Source organism: Apteryx rowi, unplaced genomic scaffold, assembly GCF_003343035.1.
Source record: "Apteryx rowi isolate R43461 unplaced genomic scaffold, aptRow1 scaffold_730, whole genome shotgun sequence".
NCBI lineage: Eukaryota > Metazoa > Chordata > Aves > Apterygiformes > Apterygidae > Apteryx > Apteryx rowi.
Window position 1 is genome coordinate 81,026 of NW_020451017.1, and position 18,070 is coordinate 99,095.

Here is an 18,070-nt window from a genome sequence, read left to right on the forward strand (position 1 = left end):
ACAAATGTCAACAAGCAGATTACAAGATTTCTGTCCAAAGGAGATTATAGCAGACTGCAAGAATTTTGAGATATTCAGATATAAAAATGGTATGCACAGAAATAAGTGTGATAAGATTCATAGTTACGCAGTTAAAAAAAAAGTAAAAGAAAATGCCAACCATCCTTTTAGTTACAAAATGTTCATGTAATTCAAATATGATACTTGACATTACAGAATATATTCTGGGTCTAAAACCCAAGCAGAATAATACTGTTCTACTTCAAGAGGCTTTCGAGGATATTATTATTCTTTCTTTTTCATGTGATATATGTCCATCTTACTGCAACCTGTAGTATGCATAACAGAAACCAGTCTGTTTATTCAACCAAAACTCCAGCTGTCTTGAATGGATTTGGTTGAGTTTAAACGTGTTCTTAGCCCTCGGGTATCTGCTCTAAGCATGCCCATGTTGCTTAAAATACTTTTTAGTCATGTTGTTATCTTCTAATTATCCTCTGTAAAGATGAGAATTCACTGTGTTTCAGTTTATACTTTGAAGATTACTTACATTTTTCTTGTTTATCAGAATACTGTACTGTATGATAATTCATGTTCTTATTCCCATTCGCATACTGTATTTATTATCATACCCAGTAACTGCCTCCTGTCAGTTTGTCCAGTGAATATCACAACTTGCTTCTTCCTCTCAGCTCAGATACATTCTCTTTTGATGGAGAAGGCTGATTTTGTACCTGAAGCTTATGTTTGAGCTTCCTGCAGAGAATCGAAATATCCCTGAGTTCACCGGTGACCGTGATGCATCATGCTGTGGCATATCTCTGAGCGCGAGGGTGAGAAGCCATTCTGATAAGTCACATCTCACTCAGAGATGCAGCCTCCTCTGAGAAAGCAGAGATGTAGCAGAGGTCTCCATCTGTCAGGAAATCTGTGCGGTCCTCTTTTCCAAACTACTCGGAGTAGCAAAAAATAAGGAAGGATGACATATTTCTTCATTATGCTTTTCCAGGCCAAGTTCCATGAAAACTTCTTCTCTGCAAAGCTTCTCTGGAGCAAATAGATTGCATGGATGTAGTCAATGAGGCGTTCACAATACCCTCTTTCTTTTTCTTTTGAAAAAAGAAGAAAAACAGGCTTAGAAGAATATTACTTTAATATTCTAATAACTTCTGTGTAGACTGAGACTTGTATTTTATCATTTTATGTAGAATTTTATTATTTTTATTTTATCCTAGACACAGCAGTTTACTTTCTGTGCTGTGCTAGGATTGATGCCTCATTCACGTGATCTACAGAGCCAGATTTGGAGCAAAACCTGCTTTTCAAACTAATTGTGCCAGAACGTCTTAGTGAGATGTATAGGCTGGAACTATCAGTGTTGTAATGTGCACGAATCCATTTCAGCGTAACTTCAGATTTCTCCAGTAGATGAATTTGTAGATAAATCCCACATGTTACAGTACTACTGAAGCATTTTGTACAAAGAAAGAAACATGTGCAAAGTGTATATTCATTTAAAGGAACCCAAGCCCGCCAATTTTGTGCTGGTTACATCCCCAAATCTTCCTTTTTTAAAGTTATCTGACATGTATCTGCTTTTTCTTTTTCTTTTTTTTTTTTTTTGTAGGTGGAATGGAGAACATAAAACAACATACATTTGCATTAGCTCACTATACTTATACCGTGCTGTCTACCTTAAAATATGCCAGTGGGGCACCTGTAGTACGTATTTATAGTGATACAGATTTCAGCAGTCCTGATGTCCAGGGTCCAATCATTAATTTTAACATGCTGGATGAAAATGGAGAAGTGATTGGCTTTTCACAGGTATGCTTTTCTCTTGCCTTACTTGAGTGTTCAGTTTTTGCCTTAAGCATGTTTATAATGACATATTTTGTCCATAATAGACCCTTCTGATGTTTTGATTTTGTTTTTTCATAACTCTGCACACACATATATGTGTGTGTGTGTATGTGAATATGTGTATATATACATATATATATATGTATATGTATATATACACCGTTTTTTAAGTGGTGGAAAGAGAGTTCAATAAATAGTGCCAGCACAGTGCAAAGTGCATAATAGCCAAAGCCCAGTATCTTACAGATTTAATATTGTACATGTTGTAGGAAGTTTGAAAGTGGGCTGTTCTAACAGACTTTATTGACTAGGCAGTTTGGTATCTTGTTGACTTGCTTCTCTAGACTATTCAAAATTGGGAAATCAAGGGCAGGTCTCAAAAAGTTTATCTGAGAGACTGCCCTGGAGCTTTGACATACAAAGGAAATCAGATTTCAAAAAATTGCAGTTGTCCATGAAAGAGGACTTTTCTTCTCTCTTCAGTTCTAATAATTACATTCTTGTGATATTTCTGAGGAAGCATTGAGTAAACATAGGAGTATTTTTATTTAACAGTTGCATGAACAGCATAAGGGCTACAAGTCAGGTTCGTGTTCAGAAATCCCTTAAACTCAGTCTTTCTCTGTAGCTTTCTCTTGCCTTCATCCTTCAGCTGTTCTAAGGATCTGTAAGAGGGAACTTAGTTCACCTTGCAGTATCTGATTTGTTTGATGAAAAGCTGACCATAGTCATGCCTGATTTTGCAGCCTGTAGGGAATGCAGACAGAGAATAGAACTCAAGGTAACACAGCGTAAAGTTGCTCATTTGCTCATTAGCAGATGTCAGAAAAAGCACAGTGCTCTAGTTTTGCTTACTCCTTCCATTTTTCATTGGCTGTCTATTGAGGAAGTCCTCAAGACAAGTCCAAGTGTATGATCTTGATTTTTCAAAGCTGTCAATAACCTGGCACCAGCTGCCTCAGCGACTACCTTCCTCTGTCAGCAGTAGTTGCATAGTTGTGTTCCTCTTGGAAGCCAAAATTCTGCATGATGTAGGAGAGAGGTAGCATTGCAGAAGGCCCTCCTTGGACTTGTTCCTTGGACTCCTGGGCCAGAGAGGATAAGAACTGGATGATGAGGGGGGAAATGCAGAGAAATGCCTATGAGAATACAGGGGGAGATGCATATATACATGAGTGAGGAGAGAAGTGAAGCAGTTACTTAGTAGTCTATCCATATGGAGTTTTGTAAAATTTTTAAGGCATCTGTCAGGCTGACGAACATGGGAAGGGTAAATATATAGAACAGGGGAAGCTCTTCTACCTGTATGACTCCTAAAAACCGTAGGGCTGTGTTACCAAACAGTCTTAAAGATTCACTATATTACATTTCAAAGATTTTCATGTTTTAGGAGTAAATTAGCCATTTAAGCAGTCTTGAGTATTTGTTGTAATGTTTGAAAAGAGCTATGATATTCACCCAATCGAGTTGGCAAAATACTGTAAAAACACTCTGATTTTGTGTCTGTCCTTTGGTTAAAACCAAAGCCATTACTTATACCTCTAATTTTCACCATTTTTCAGTTGAAATGGCTCCTGCCTGCTTCACTGTTTTAAACTCAACTGTACTCTCAAAAAAATGATTTTATAGTCTTATGACTCCACTGCTGCTATTTGCTGCAGTGGCTGCTCATAAAAAGCTTTATTGATCTGTATCATCTGGACTGTGCTAGTCACTAGATTCTGATCATTTCTGGCAAGAGTATATTGAGAATGAAGAACTAATAAAGTTTTCAAAATGTACACCAGTCACATCTGCAGTGCCTGTTAGATTACTTCATTTAATTAAAATAATGTAGTTTAATGACTTTTAGAAATTAACAAGCAGCAGCACTATTCTTTCCAAGGCTATAATATGTGTGATATATATGATTGACTTCTTTATGGAATAAAATGCCTTCATAGACATCCTGTAATAGTTATGGGGGAGAAAAATGTTTGTTCCCTCTTGATGATGACAAAGAAAATACGTACAGTATAGAGCAAGCTTCATCAAACTGACAGTATAATCTCATCTTCTTTATATCTGAGACACTATGTGTGTACATGTCTAACAATAGGTAGGTTTATTCAAAGCAAAGCTGAATCCAGTACTTCCTTTATTGGTTTGGAAATGAAATGATTTAGTCTGCTCATGTCTGTGATCTGCACATTCACATGCATTCAGTGGTTAGTCTCCAAATGTAATCTAGTGGAGTTAGGAGAGCACAGTTTCAGAAGGCTCTCAGATAAGAAAACATTTTGGGCAATTTTTACTTTAGGGAAAACTGGATGACATTTCTAGATGACATACCTGCTACTGGATACCTAGCTACCAATTAACAATGATTTTATTTCAGCTGGTATATTAAATGAGAGAAATGACGGAATGTTCTATTCTTTTATGCATGATATCCCATCTATAATTACTTATAACCAGGCATTCAACCAGTTCTATTTGTCCTTCTGACAGGCAAGTGTTACATACCCATTGCCACTGGAGAGCACAGGGTGGCTGGCCATTAGTGATCGGTAGCCTGAAAAGGCCAATCTGAATAACTGATTCCAGAGAAAATATTTTGATGAGATTTGGAGCAGTTTATTTGGAACATATGAGATTGGCAAGAAAAACCTCAAAAGTAGAAGTGACAGTGTCTTCAGAGGATACCAAGCTTATATTTAAGCCTCAAGATTTACATAATTTACATGATATTCAAAACTCTGAACTTAGTCCAAGATATTTAGGATGTGAAAGGCATGCATTTAGGATATGAGAGGCATGCATGATATTTAAAACTGCTACTGAAAAATGAAAGCAGGGAAAAAAATCATGTCTTTCATCTGTGTAGCATTTGGGAGGAAAATTGTTCTTAGCTGCTACTATTACTGAAGTCCATTTCTCAGTGTTATCCGACTATAATTGACCACAGTTAACAAGTTTGTGCCACTAAACACAAACATGCTTGAATTACATACATGATTCAATTGTGCCAAGAGGGAACAGCAAGAGTCTCGGGTCCATCCTAGAGTAAACGCTTCACTGCAGCACTCAAGATCAAATGAAAGCATTTCATTAAAGTGAGGCACACAAATGAGACTATACCATGATTACATTCACAGTGATGACATCATTTTTGACAGCCTCCTATCCCAATATACATGATACGGAACACTTGGATGGGAGGGGGTGAAATAATTATGGAAGTTAAATTATTACTGCTTTTTTATTTAAACATTTCTTGGAGATTGCTGAAGTTTATCACGGGTTTAGAGTGCTATATATGGAAGAAACTTGCTTTGAATACTATATGTATCATTGGTGTAACTGACAGTTTAGTTACTGGGTTTAGTTATTTTGCTCTAATGGGAATGGCTCCAAACACCAGTCACTCAAAAGTTGTGACTTTTTCTTCAAAATTTTCATGAAATGTATTTCTTTATCTAGGATCAAACTACTACAGTTTTGAAATCTCAGTAAACCTCTTGTCTTTGGGCACTAAAACTGTTAACTTTTCTTCTTTGGGCTGCTTCCAACACTTCCCATGAAAATGATGTCCTCCAGTAAAGCTGTCTTTTAGACAGTAGTAATTTATTCTTGAAATGAGTTGGGAGGGTACCTGTACTCTTTTCACACACGCTGCCTGCTCTCTGCAGTAGCATGGCTGCCATTTTATGTGTTGTGCTTATTTATTTGCATTGCAGCACCAAAAAGCCCCATTTATGAACAAGGATTAAATTATGATGAGTACTTGACAGGTCCAGGACATAAAGATGGCCTTTATGCCAGACAGCTTCCTTATGTACTTTTTTAATGGATAATTCTAAGGCATTCCAGCTCTTGCTATTAATAAAGTGTGGACAGGTGGCATGCTGGTGCTTCTGAAATGTGTGAAAGTGTACACTCTTTATGCAGAGAAGCACCACTGGCTTATTATTAATAGTGAATATTTGCAATCTTCAGCATATATGGATATGTCATGAATATGTAGGTCCCCAAGTCCTTCAAAACTGAAACACTGTTTGACAGCGATGACTGGGCTTCATTTTACATCCTAGCCATCATTTTTATCAAAACCTTGCATATAATTCCATGAACTGTGAAGACTATTTTGACTGTCAAAGAGGAGGTGGAACAGCCATAAGGGAACAACGTTGATTTGTAACAACAATCATACACACAAAAAAGTGGATTTCTTACACGTCAGGTTAAAGTGCAAAGTTGTCTGTTTTCTTCCATTTGCAGATTTGAAAAAAACCACCAGCTCTGCAGTGAGGGGCCTTTTGTGCTAATGCTATTTTAGGTATTCCTATTTGTTCTAAAATGGAGAAGAGACCTGTTAAACATTCTTTGTACTTTCAGGAGATAGTTGCCGAGTCATCTTAACATCCTCTCACTTTTCCGTTTGCAAGGTCGGTTTAGGAGCTGGAAGAGGGGAAAGGGATGAGAGGCGGAGAGGGGCAGAGGGAGTTTCATCTGAAGCATTTGTTCAATTGCATGCTGTGGAGAGCTCTTACCCAGGCACAACTTTCAGTCCAGGGTTCTCTTCCCCTACTGAAAAATAGCACTTCCTCCAACGGACATTTGCTTTTTTCACTCTGGACTTTTGAGACAGTTTTATTTTCCCTCATGTTTTTGACTGTGTGCCATTGGCTTAAAAAAGCAACCAAGCCATCATAGCTATCTTTTGAAAAATGACCAACATTCAGCCCTGGCTTAGGACCTTCCTTTCCCATTCTTCTTTTATACTCAACATTTACCTCCTTTGCCTGGAGTCTGAAGCTAAACAGAAGTGGTTTGCCACAATTGTGTCACCTGCAAATGAGGTATCTATATATGCTTGCCATACCTCCTACTAATTCTGTCAGGAAGGGAGTGAGCATCAGTCCATTAACAGTCCTAGACTTCTTGCCTATAGCCCTGCCATTTCACACTTGTGTGTGATAAACAAACTGCTATAACAGGAATCAGCTGCCAAAGATAAAGAATGTAAACATTTTGGTTTGCCTAAGGAAGGCTCCTCTCCTGTGGTATTGCATATGGATGAGTTTTGCCTCCTTGCCTCTCAAGATTGGGAGCACTGCTCAAATAGATTATGATCGGTTTTGTCTACGRGCCGACATTAGCATGTCCTGGCTCACTCTCATGGGCCCAGGTAGAGGGAAGGTGGGGGGAGGCTAGACTTTGAACTTATGCCTCTTCATCCATTTCTCAAGAAAAACCTATCAACACTTCTCAACAGATAACTTCCAGTGTGTATCCCTCCAGCATGAATCTATAATGCAATTTCATGATGGCTCTTACTATGGCATCTGCTTGCTGTCTACCTATCTTCCTTCTATTGCCACCTTCCTTAAGTTAGTGAGGACAGACTTGAAGACCCACTGTTTTTTTTTTCTTTTCTGTCTTTATTTTTTATCTTTCTGTAATGTAGATCAGGGTCTTCCATTGGAACGTGGCCCCAAATCACATCGACGTCAGAACAGCTACACAAGGGTTTCACCATGGCACCATTTCTAACGTGGTATCCTCTCGCTGCCTATGTTCACATGCTTAGAGTATAAGAAGAGGGAAAAAACAGAATGAGACTCCCCTTGTATTTTTTCCCAGCTTTCTTAAATAGAAGTTTTATCCTTTCTTGTCTTTAATTTGTTAGAATCTTTGTTTTCTTTTCTTTTTAAACCCATTTATGCATCTGCATACAAAGCATCCTGTAGCAATGAATTCTTCTGTTAAGTAGCCTAGCAGCTAAACCAAACTTGAGAAGAAGTGGAGGCAGAAAAACATATCTTAGGACTCTAGGGACTTTGAGAGGCTACCTATCATCCTTGTATGCCAAGATAGGATCATCTCAATTTGAACCTTTACACAGCCTCCTGAGGCAATTCATTCTGGAACTTAGCTATATTCACTACTGCAAAGTATTTCTTAACAAGTAACTTAAATTTCCTGCAGTGCAGCCTAAGCCCATCATTAGATGTATTGGGCAAAGAAAGAGAGACCAGTCTGGGCAGGAAGGCAGAAAAGAGGAGATTCTAGCCATCAGGAGCAGAGGAAAGAGGCAGGAGGCAGGCAAGCAGTTAGGAATGGTTTTGTATAGGAGAAATGTAACTGGAGGAAGAGAAAGAGAGGTTTTTCTGCTTGCTTGCATTTAGATAGCTCTGCAAACAGAAGTAACACTGGACAAAGTGATGTGAGGCAGTGAGGCAGGATGGGAAATGCACATAAAAGTGCTCAAGGTAAATAAAGTGGCTATGGCCAGTCCTGGAAGCACCTTCAGATTCTGAGTACACTTTCTTGGCTTTAGTTTCACAGTTTTGTCTTTTATGAGCTTTCTTTTTCCTCAGTGATGTTTTAATAAGTTGCTTAACTGGACCTAGAGCAGTAGCCAGGGACCTGGCAATCATCTGGTAAAATCCCCTGCTGCAGACTTTCTGTGTCACCTTATGGGAGTCAGTGCCTGTCTTCCCCACCTATAAAATAATGTCACTAGCACTTACTAGCCTCAGAGGAGTGGAGAAGCAATATTTAAATATTGGCAGAACCTCAGAGGTAAAGTGAGAGATATATTTATATATACACACAGCTAGATAGGTAGATATTCGTATCACTGTTTATTGTTACATGATAAAAGAGACCATGTAATAATCTTGAATGGGTAAATTTCTTGAAAGATTGCTGTTTGTGTCTTAGATGGTACCCTGTGTTTCAGTGGTAGACTAACTCCAGTGCACTGTATATCTGTTACATAGATCTACAATTAAAGCAATGAGAACATGCTAATTAAAGCAATGAAAAAAGCAGTTACAGCATTTCACACAATTAGGAAGGTGTTACCAAGTCAATTTGATCAGTCTACTGATGGGATTCTGGTAGTAGCTATCTGTACTTGCCAAGAAACTCATACCATGTCCCTGCAGGAGAAACTAGATTGATGCTAAGGAATGAGGAGGGGTACTTTCAACATTATTTATGTGAAATAAATCTTCCTAGAAAGTTATTAAGCAGGAGATCTGTGTTGTTGTTATTCAAACTACAGTCCTTTTATATTGCTTTCCAGCTGTTTGCTTCTAGCTTTTTACTTGTATGATCATTCAGTTTTGCAGTTGGAGAAGCTGTGCAGCATTTTTGCATCTGGGCCAGAAAAAACAGAACGCCGGCACTTTCTAATACCAGCAAAGAATGTGTGTGCAGAGATGGTCAAAAGACTGAGTTAGTTACACTAATGCTTTTGGAAGCTTATACACTCATTATATTAATTACGATGACTCAGGGAAAGCAAAATGTTCATAACATGCCTAATGGGATTGTTGGCCATCTTCCCAATAGCCACCTAAATATTACTGGGGTGGTTGCTCACTATTGATTTTAACTGTGGATTTAGCCATTGATTTCAGGAAGCCAGAGACAGTAGAGGGACCAGCAGGATAGAAAACAAACAGGATTACAAGGAGAAAAAGATTGTTGTGAAGATTCCTGTTGAACTTCCGCTAATTTCCTTGGTTCTAATTAGTTTCCAATTGTACTGTGGATGTCTCATAAGCAACCTTAGCAACAGCAGTGACTTGTGTTATCTTCTGTTCTGCGGGGAGATAGCTATGATGCAGCAAACCAGACTGACTTGCCAATAAAATGGCACCTTGTTACTTCATACTGGTAAGAAATAACATTACAACATGGATCTTTGCTTATGTTTAGTTATGTGATATTAGTTACATGGTATTGGTCATTCAAAGGCAGCCATTACTACAAAGGGCTCTTGGAAGCAGGAGGCAATGTAATTAATCTAGGTAAGGAGCTGCTGATTGTTGGTAAGGAGATGCTGTCCTTGAGAGATTCAGTGTGATGACTGCAAACCTAGTTAGTAGATAATGAAGCTCTCTTCTTGCAGAGGAAGTAGTGACAGAGTTCAGGTTGATTTGTTTTTTGTAATATCTCATTGCTGGAGGACCAAGACGCATGTGAGAAGGCATGCTTGAAACTGTCTACTATTAAACTGCTCGTCGGAGCTGGTCAAGGTTAGAAAACTCCATGAAAGCCTAGACTAATGTTGCCTTATACTGCTTCTCTGGAGTGTCCTTGCGTGTTGCTAAGGAAATTGCAAAGGGAGATAAAAGATGCTCATAGTTGTTCAGATGAAAGAATCTAAGATGAATGAGAGAGGCTAAATATTTTCTCTTTAGAAACAGGGCCAGACTGTGGCTCTAAACAACAGACTCCATTACACAGGGGAGAAATGTGAAAAGAAACCCCATGGTAGCAGCAAGAGGACTGCACTTTTGACAGGCTCTGCTGGATTTCCTTTTTCTGGGTCATGGTAAAAGCATATCAGGTGTCTTCGAATGCCTGCAGTGTCCAATTTCAGTCCACCATCCAAATCCTTTGAAGATGAGGAGACCTTGGCTCCACCTTCTCTATTACCTTGCTTGCATCTTCCTGCCACACAGAGAAATCATATATAGGAATCTGTAAGGCTGTACTTAAAGTAATATTTCAAAACTTCAAAGCCCATCTTGGGATTTTAATCCAACAATATCCCTGTGGGATAAGGAAGATCTATTATCCCTATTTTCAGGGGATAAATGCAGGCAAAAGGAGGATGTAAGTGACTTAAGAGAAAGAGGAAAAGGTGGAAAAGGTTTTGGCTGAGCCATGAATTAAATCTGTCTTTCTAAAGTTCCAGTATCACGCATGGCACATTTTTTTCCTACCCATTGTTTCCACTTGTAGAAGTCTGCTACGTTCTTTCTGCAGCAGACTAATTTTACAAGCTGTATGCCTTCTTGATATTAGTTATAGCTTAATCTTCTGTGTTGTTTACCTCTGGCCTGCAGTTGTCTGGCTAGTCATAATCTGACCCAAAGCCTTTAGCCTACAGAACAGCTAGGAGTGCACAATGGAATGTAGAGATACAGACCTTTTATTACTGCTCACAAGGGAAAGCTGTCTTTAAGTCAGAGTTAGGAACCTGCGAAGGGTTTGGGTTATTTTGCTTTTCTTCCTGGAATCCATCCTTTGTTTGATGCATTTTATCAACCCAGGTTTTCATTGGCACTGAATGTTGTTAAAAAAAAAAAAAAAAAGCTGAGAGAAAATACCACTGGTGGAAGGGACCTGTGACCATGGAGATGCCAAATCAGAGAAAGCCAAGGTGTTTAGCCTACTTATCAGCCTGTTCAATTCCCAATAGCTGGATCTTGGACTGATGAAGTTTACATGCATTCCAAGTAAGTCCATGCCCGAATTCAATGCATGTACTACAGGGAAGAAAAAGGCAGTTGAAAAAATGTGAGGTCATGCATTTAGAATCAAGACTGTGTTTCATTTCTTTCTTATAACCACCTTGTTCCCAAAGTATCTATTAGGTTCTGAGTCTCAGAAGTATAAAATTCTTGTTACTCCTTTGTGCATGGAGGCATTACAGTTTGTTATCTATATGTCATATTGCAAGTGAGAATTCCTGCAGAATGACAATCCCCATATCCTGATTTATGCAGAGTTCTCTTGCCTGTTTCTCTCCCATGCAATCTTAGTGCTATTTGACTGTCTTTGAAACCAGCAGAGAAAATTATCACATCAAATACAAAGTGCCTGATAAGTTAACATTTCCAGTATCAGGATACCCAATTTGGCAATTTCAGTATCTCTATCTAATGTTTCGTTGCTTCTACCAAAGGATTTTTGGTCAGAGTGAGTGATGAGTGGATGTATACTGAAAAAGATATTTACATCCACTCTGCAATTAAATTGAACCATTATGAACAACTAGAGATAAAATAGGCAGTAGAGGGTCAGCTCCATCAATGCTGTGGGAACCTGCCCAGGTAGAAGTTCTTTCTTTGAGATGGGAAAAAAAATGCCTCTTTTGCAGGAAGCCGTGCAGTTAAATGAGTTTAGTGATATAGTAACACAGCTAACATGCATTTTTCCCCCTCTAAGTGATTTGGAAAAAAGTGCTGATATTTTTTTTCTTCTGACCTTCTTGTTAACTGTATTAAACAAGATTAAGTACGCATTTGCATCAGCAACAACATTTCACAGTCAAATGTTGGATGACAAAAAGAGCTAGCTTACTTTTTCTCCAATTCCATGCCATGAATCAGTGAATTGATTTAGCAGCTGATGTGGAGAACAGTGTCATGGAGCCTGCCTTATAACCAGCCATCAGTGGTGTGCAGTGAAATTCTTGTAATGAACAATTATATCAGACAGACAAATTGCTCTGAAATTTGGGCATTGTAGAAGGTAGAATCAGAAGTCCAAATCTCAATTCCTCATGGACAGCACCTGTCAGTACTGACTAACATGATTTTGTTTTTTCAGGACACTTCATGACCTATTATAAAAAGAGAAGCCTTTACTCATGTGAATAATTCTTGTGATGTTCAGTAAAATAACCTACACAAATAAGAACTACTTGCTTGAATAAGAGCTACAGAATTGGATCCTGTGGGCATGACTTCAGTGGGGATTCCTAAAGAATCCGTCATTCTTAGTGAAATTTTCACTTAGTTTGTTAGTGGTGAACTTAGTTTATTAGAAATAATGCAAAACTATGTGCTAAAGTGTAACAGTAAATACTAGAGAGAGCACTATGAAAAAAATCCCAAACCAGGAACATTTGGACAATCTGGCAATGCTAAAGGAAGGCTCATGGAGAAAGGCAACTGTGTTTAAAACAGAAATTATCTTTGAAAAAAAAATTTTTTTTAATGGCTTTAGGTGATCTTTATTCATGTATTTTTATTGAACACAAAGACCCTAGCTTGAAGTGAGCAAAGCACCTTTTGCTTGTCAAAAATCAAGATCTGGAGCAAGATGTTGGGGGGTGAAGCAGTCTACAGGGCCTTGGCCCACAGTGAACAGCTTCAGAAAAAGGGATGAATGCCAAGGGACTCTAAGGGAGAGAAGGGACTCCAAGATGTCTTGATGGCTTATCTACCATGTCCTCACTGATTGAATTGGTAAAAATGCTGTAAGATTTCTACATGTATTTTACAGTTTAATCTTCAAGCTCAGAAAGACCAAGTCACAATGTTCCAAATATCAGACCCAGGGAACTGCCAAAGCTCGTGATCTGAGTACACAGAACTGTGTCCTTACCATTAGTCCCACTCATGCTTCTGTGTCTTCATTGATGAACCTATTCCTGTCTCCCAAAAGTCAGCTGCTGTCATTGCACACAGAGCTGCAAACAGCGTTCTGTATTTCATAACCTGGAGTTCTGTACCCATTATTGCTCCTTATGGCAATTTTAAAGATGTATTTTATTTAAGTAAGCTTTTCTTTATCAAAATAACTGTAACAGATGTTTTATGTTCTATTTGTTTTGCTATGCGGTAACACTGCAGAGAGAGATTAAATTAACTCCCCAAGTGGCATATTTCCAGGTTGAAACTAAACAGGAAGACCTAGAAGCATATGTCTGATCAAAAGTCAAATGTGCATTCAAAGAACAGACAGAGTGACAGTGCTGTGCTTACTGGTTCTTTACATGGTTTCTTTGTTTACAATGAAAAGAGTGCCAAGAGCTGCAGAATACCTGTATGTGTTTAAGCTTCGCATTGGTAGTAACAGAGCTCAGTTTATACTAAAGCTTATGTCTAACTTACCTTTGTTCTCTTGAACCATGATTCTCTCTATTCCTTTAATGTTCATACATTCTTCTATATCAATGATCTTTAGGAGTGTGTGTATATATATAGAGAGAGTATATATATTTATACACACCCCCACACTTACCCCTAACATATATATCAATAGTCTTTGTCTACTGTACAGGCTAATATATACCACTCAGTTAAAAATATTATTGGAGAAGGCTATTGGGTCCTGTCACTTGTTTCACTTCTGAAGTGAAAGGCTAGAATGAAAGTCCAGGGCCTTCATTAAAGAACAATAATGATATATTTGACAAAATGACAACAATTAAAAAATTGGTTGTTAACAATTCCTTGAAGCTGGGTTGTGGAAACTTCTTCACACTACGTGTACTTTGAAAATCAAAGCTGCCCCAGCAATGTTTCTTTTTAAAATAATATTAAAAAAAGGTTATATATTTTAGAGCTTTTTCTATACTGGGCAAAGGAAGCCAAACACTGAACAAATTCAGCAGTGAAATAACTGTCATGATTTTTGCCTTATTGTCATCATTAACAGAGTGATAGATCCACCCACAAGTCACTAGCACCATGACAAACCGTTATTATGTCAGGATGACAACTTTTTTCATTGAAATAAATAAGTCAAGAAAATGTCACTGTTCCCAGATTAAAGTCTTCTGACAAAACAAAGTTAATAACACCACAACAGTCTTTCTCAACAGATGCCTTTTACTATAACTTAGATTTGAGAAACATGCTTTGAACACTGTATATTCTCCAAAGAATTAAACACATATAAGGATCTTGGGACTGATTCTTTTCTCTGCTTTCCAAGTCTGGATATGTGAAGTTATTTTGGTTGTGTTTCCATTTGAAAACTGAACCATTTTGAACTGAACTAATGGCGCAGCATGTACTTAAGCATGAACATGATAACTGTGCACTGTAATGATGTAGGATTTTTTCTATATGTGTAACATGTTTTTGTGTGGAGTGCCTTGTGCCCCACACCTGACAGCTTCCATTCCTTCACCTTTAAACTGAGATTTCTATCAAACACATATCATGTGATTCTCAGTCAGCTGTCATTCTGTGTGAAGCTGAACCTGAGCTCCTATGAGGCCAGTGTTACTGGAGTACCTGAGTCCTCTCTGTCTGTAATATGTTTGTCCTTAGAGCTCCAATTTCTCCATTTTGCAGCAGAGGAGCTAAAGCACAGAAAGCTTAATGAAACTTGTGAGAGGTTGTTCTGGAAGTCTGTGGCAGAGAGAGGATGTGCCAAGCTTCATGCTACCTTTCTGATCGTTTGACCATCCTTTTTCCCAGTCCTGACTGGGACTCAGTTATGTATTGTTGAAGAAATAATGCAAAAACTGTACCTGCTCAGTTAACCTGCTCAGTTGCTGTTGTTACTTTTTGAAATCAGTGTAAAGAGTTTTCCGATCCCTTCAGTGTGCTTCCATGGTTACTTAGCTGTGCTATGAAACCCTGACAGTCCACATCTCTTCTCTGCAGTGCCAGCCTCCCAGTGTATACATCCTTCTGAGGCACATATAGATGTGTGCTTCTGCTCTCCTTGCATATATTTTTCATACCCTCACATAATTTATTCATTATTCAGTCATCCATTATTGCATTTATGCCCTTGCATTATTTCATGGAAAGTAAAGAAATGATATAACCAGAAAAGCACAGCACCAGGAAAGTGTGGGTCAGTGGCTGGTGAATCAGGTGGTTGTATGCAGAACATTCAGAGAGGTATTCCAGCTTAGTGCCTACCCTGTCAGGTGTTATTGCTTACCAGGGGGCTGGTTCTTCAAGCACTTGTGTGCCCAAACCCACTGTTATTATTCATTTCTGTAGTGAGGGCTTAGAGTTTCAAATCCTTGTGAACAGGGTTGCCTTTAGCTAACCAAAGAGATACCCCAGTCCTCTCTTCTCCCTCCATAGAGGCAATTTCATTTATTGTTCTGTCCAGACACTGAATGGCACAAATGCAGGCCTGTAATTAGCACCACTGATGTGTATGAATCTCTTCATGGGTTTAAAATTAAGCACATACACTGGCATTAACTGGATCAGGGCCTGAACTGATGTGCTCTGTGTGTGTGTGTGTGTACGCGCATGCAAGTATGGTGGAGTGCACTCTCTTTCATACCAAAGTAATTATTTCTGCTTCCATCATTCTTTTCTTTTAGGTGAAATAACAAAGCTGAAAAATCCTCACTGTTTATCGGAATGCTAACAGCTACAACCAATCTGTTAATAATTTAGAGAGGTAATTTACCTCAAATTGATTTGTACCTTTAAGACATTCTGTGTTGTTTACCTCAATTTTAAAATGCATCTCTTTCATTCTTCTCCTATGTCTTTATCTTCTGCTGAATTGGGAAGGTGGACAAGATGGCCAGTCTCTACAACATACATGTCCGCACAGGTTGCTTCTGTAACACGGGAGCCTGCCAGATGCATTTAGGTATAAGCAATGAGGACATCCGAAGAAACCTGCAGGTTAGTTTTTGAATGAGATTACATGTTATGTTTCCCATGGAAAAGATCTAGACTCAATGACCCAGGAGACTGAATTTCCTGATGGATGGAAGGGTTGAAGGAGAGAAGAAAATCTGGCCCTGTATCCAAAAAACCTAAGTAATTAAAGGTAAAGTAGGTATATCATGGCCTGTGCTTTTGTGTCTCTACAACTTATAGAATGGAGGCAAGTTTGATTTGTTTTCTCTGATCTTTCAACTCAGTTGCCATGTTAAAGAAATAAATGAACTGCAATTCATTGAAATGAGGTGTTGAAACAAAACCATTTGATGGTCCAAAAGCAATATGTGTTGTTTCTTTTTATTTCATCGGAAAATACGAAATTACATCTTTTGTTCTGATTTGGAATTACATGAAATGAAGACTTCCTGTAGAACAAAGTTCCTGAACAGTTCAACTCATGTTGTTCCTTAAGTATCCGTCACTGTACTCAATAATGTTCAAGTAGTATAGATGTATTCCTGTTGGGTGTTATAGTCTAAAAGGCATACACGAATTGGACAAGAAACAATACATAAGAACAAGCTGTGAATCTCTGACAGCAAAGTAAATTTAGGAAATTATACACATAGATAAAATGTCTACCTAGATTACTGGTTTGTTAGATTGTTAGAACATGAACATAAAGACTGTTTCCTAACTGCATCCTGATGACTAATATTTTCCATGAATTGTCATTAAAAGATGTGTAGCAGGATGTATTACAGTGAAGTGGGGGAGGCCTCATATCTGTATATTTGTCAGAGTTTGGAATTATAATAAATGAATACAGAACAATCCAAAACTGTATTAACAGTATTCTTCAAAAGATGCAAAATGATAATGGCTGTATTGATATTACAGCTCCCTTAAAATTTCATAGGGACATTTAGATAAATTTGCAAATGCATTTATATGCAAGACTGATAGCTCAAGTCCTTAAAGGGGGAGAGCTTTATCACCTCCCTTGGCAAAATGGTGGTTTCATTTGCCATGGAAAGCTCCGTGTCCATAGCCTACTCTTGCATAATCCATTTAAGAACAGATGAGTGATGCTTGAATTTTTGAGGGGGAGCAGCTTCTCTAGGATACTCAGAGAAAAGAAAAAAGGTCTTCCCTTCTGTTAAGGAGAAAAATTCCAAATGAACAGCTACACCACTCTCTTGGATCTTCTCATATGAAGAGGATTTTGCAAAGGACTGGGTGGGCTTTTATAGGTCTGCATCTACCCTACATGGTAATAAAGCTAAGCATTTAAACCAGGACAGGCCAAACCCCAAACCCAAACCTATAAAGAGACACTTTATCTGCCAAAGGGGATCTGATGAGGTAGTGCAGGCAAGCAGTTGTCATTTTGGGACATTCTCACTGGTCCTTTGAGAAGGATCTAAATGAGTTATTGACAACATTACTGCATAGGGAATGCATCTTTTTTCCCATTATTTGCACATATACTTTGTTTTTGCATCTTCCCAGGTTGCTGACTGCATTCTTTCCTAATGAAGATTTCCATGTTTTGTAAGCATTTTCAAACTGCTTGTAAGTGAGGACTTTCTGTCCTCAAGGGTCCGTGGAGAAATACAGTTAGTTTCCTTAGGATGTTGGGCAGGAGCTCATTTACTTACTTGAACAGCAGGAACCTCTCTTCACGGTCAGTCAATACCTGGCAGAAAGGTTACATGTATATTAAGAGATGCGATCTAATTTGGTAAATGTTGATTCTGCTCTGTTGTCAAGGGTAAAAATTATATCACACTACATCAAAATATTTAATGCTGTATTTCATGCTTTGACACAGTTGGTTTTTTTTTTATTTCTCCTTGCATAAATGGGAACTGTGTTCATTGAACCGTGACATTTCTTGCTTAAAAAAGCCCTCGTGTAAATAATCTATTCACACTTCGGTTTTATGTAGCACAAATGCATAAATACATGAAATTCTAAGGAAAAAAACAGCTGCTGTACTTACATGAATAAGGCTGCTGACTTAGGACTAAGTCTTGTGTTCACTGGTGAGCTAATGTTAGGTGGATGATCCAAGAGGGTCACTAGCTTATCTC

General features: G+C 38.3%; 1 protein-coding gene across 1 annotated transcript in view; it reads left to right on the forward strand.

Moving 5' to 3' along the window:
• The window catches only part of MOCOS (molybdenum cofactor sulfurase), a 140,772-nt gene that overhangs the window by 80,365 nt on the left and 42,337 nt on the right, over window positions 1-18,070 (forward strand). The window contains exons 4-5 of the mRNA XM_026087774.1: window positions 1,628-1,827; window positions 15,876-15,992. Coding sequence (XP_025943559.1) covers window positions 1,628-1,827; window positions 15,876-15,992 — 317 coding nt within the window. The remainder of the gene's footprint in view (window positions 1-1,627; window positions 1,828-15,875; window positions 15,993-18,070) is intronic.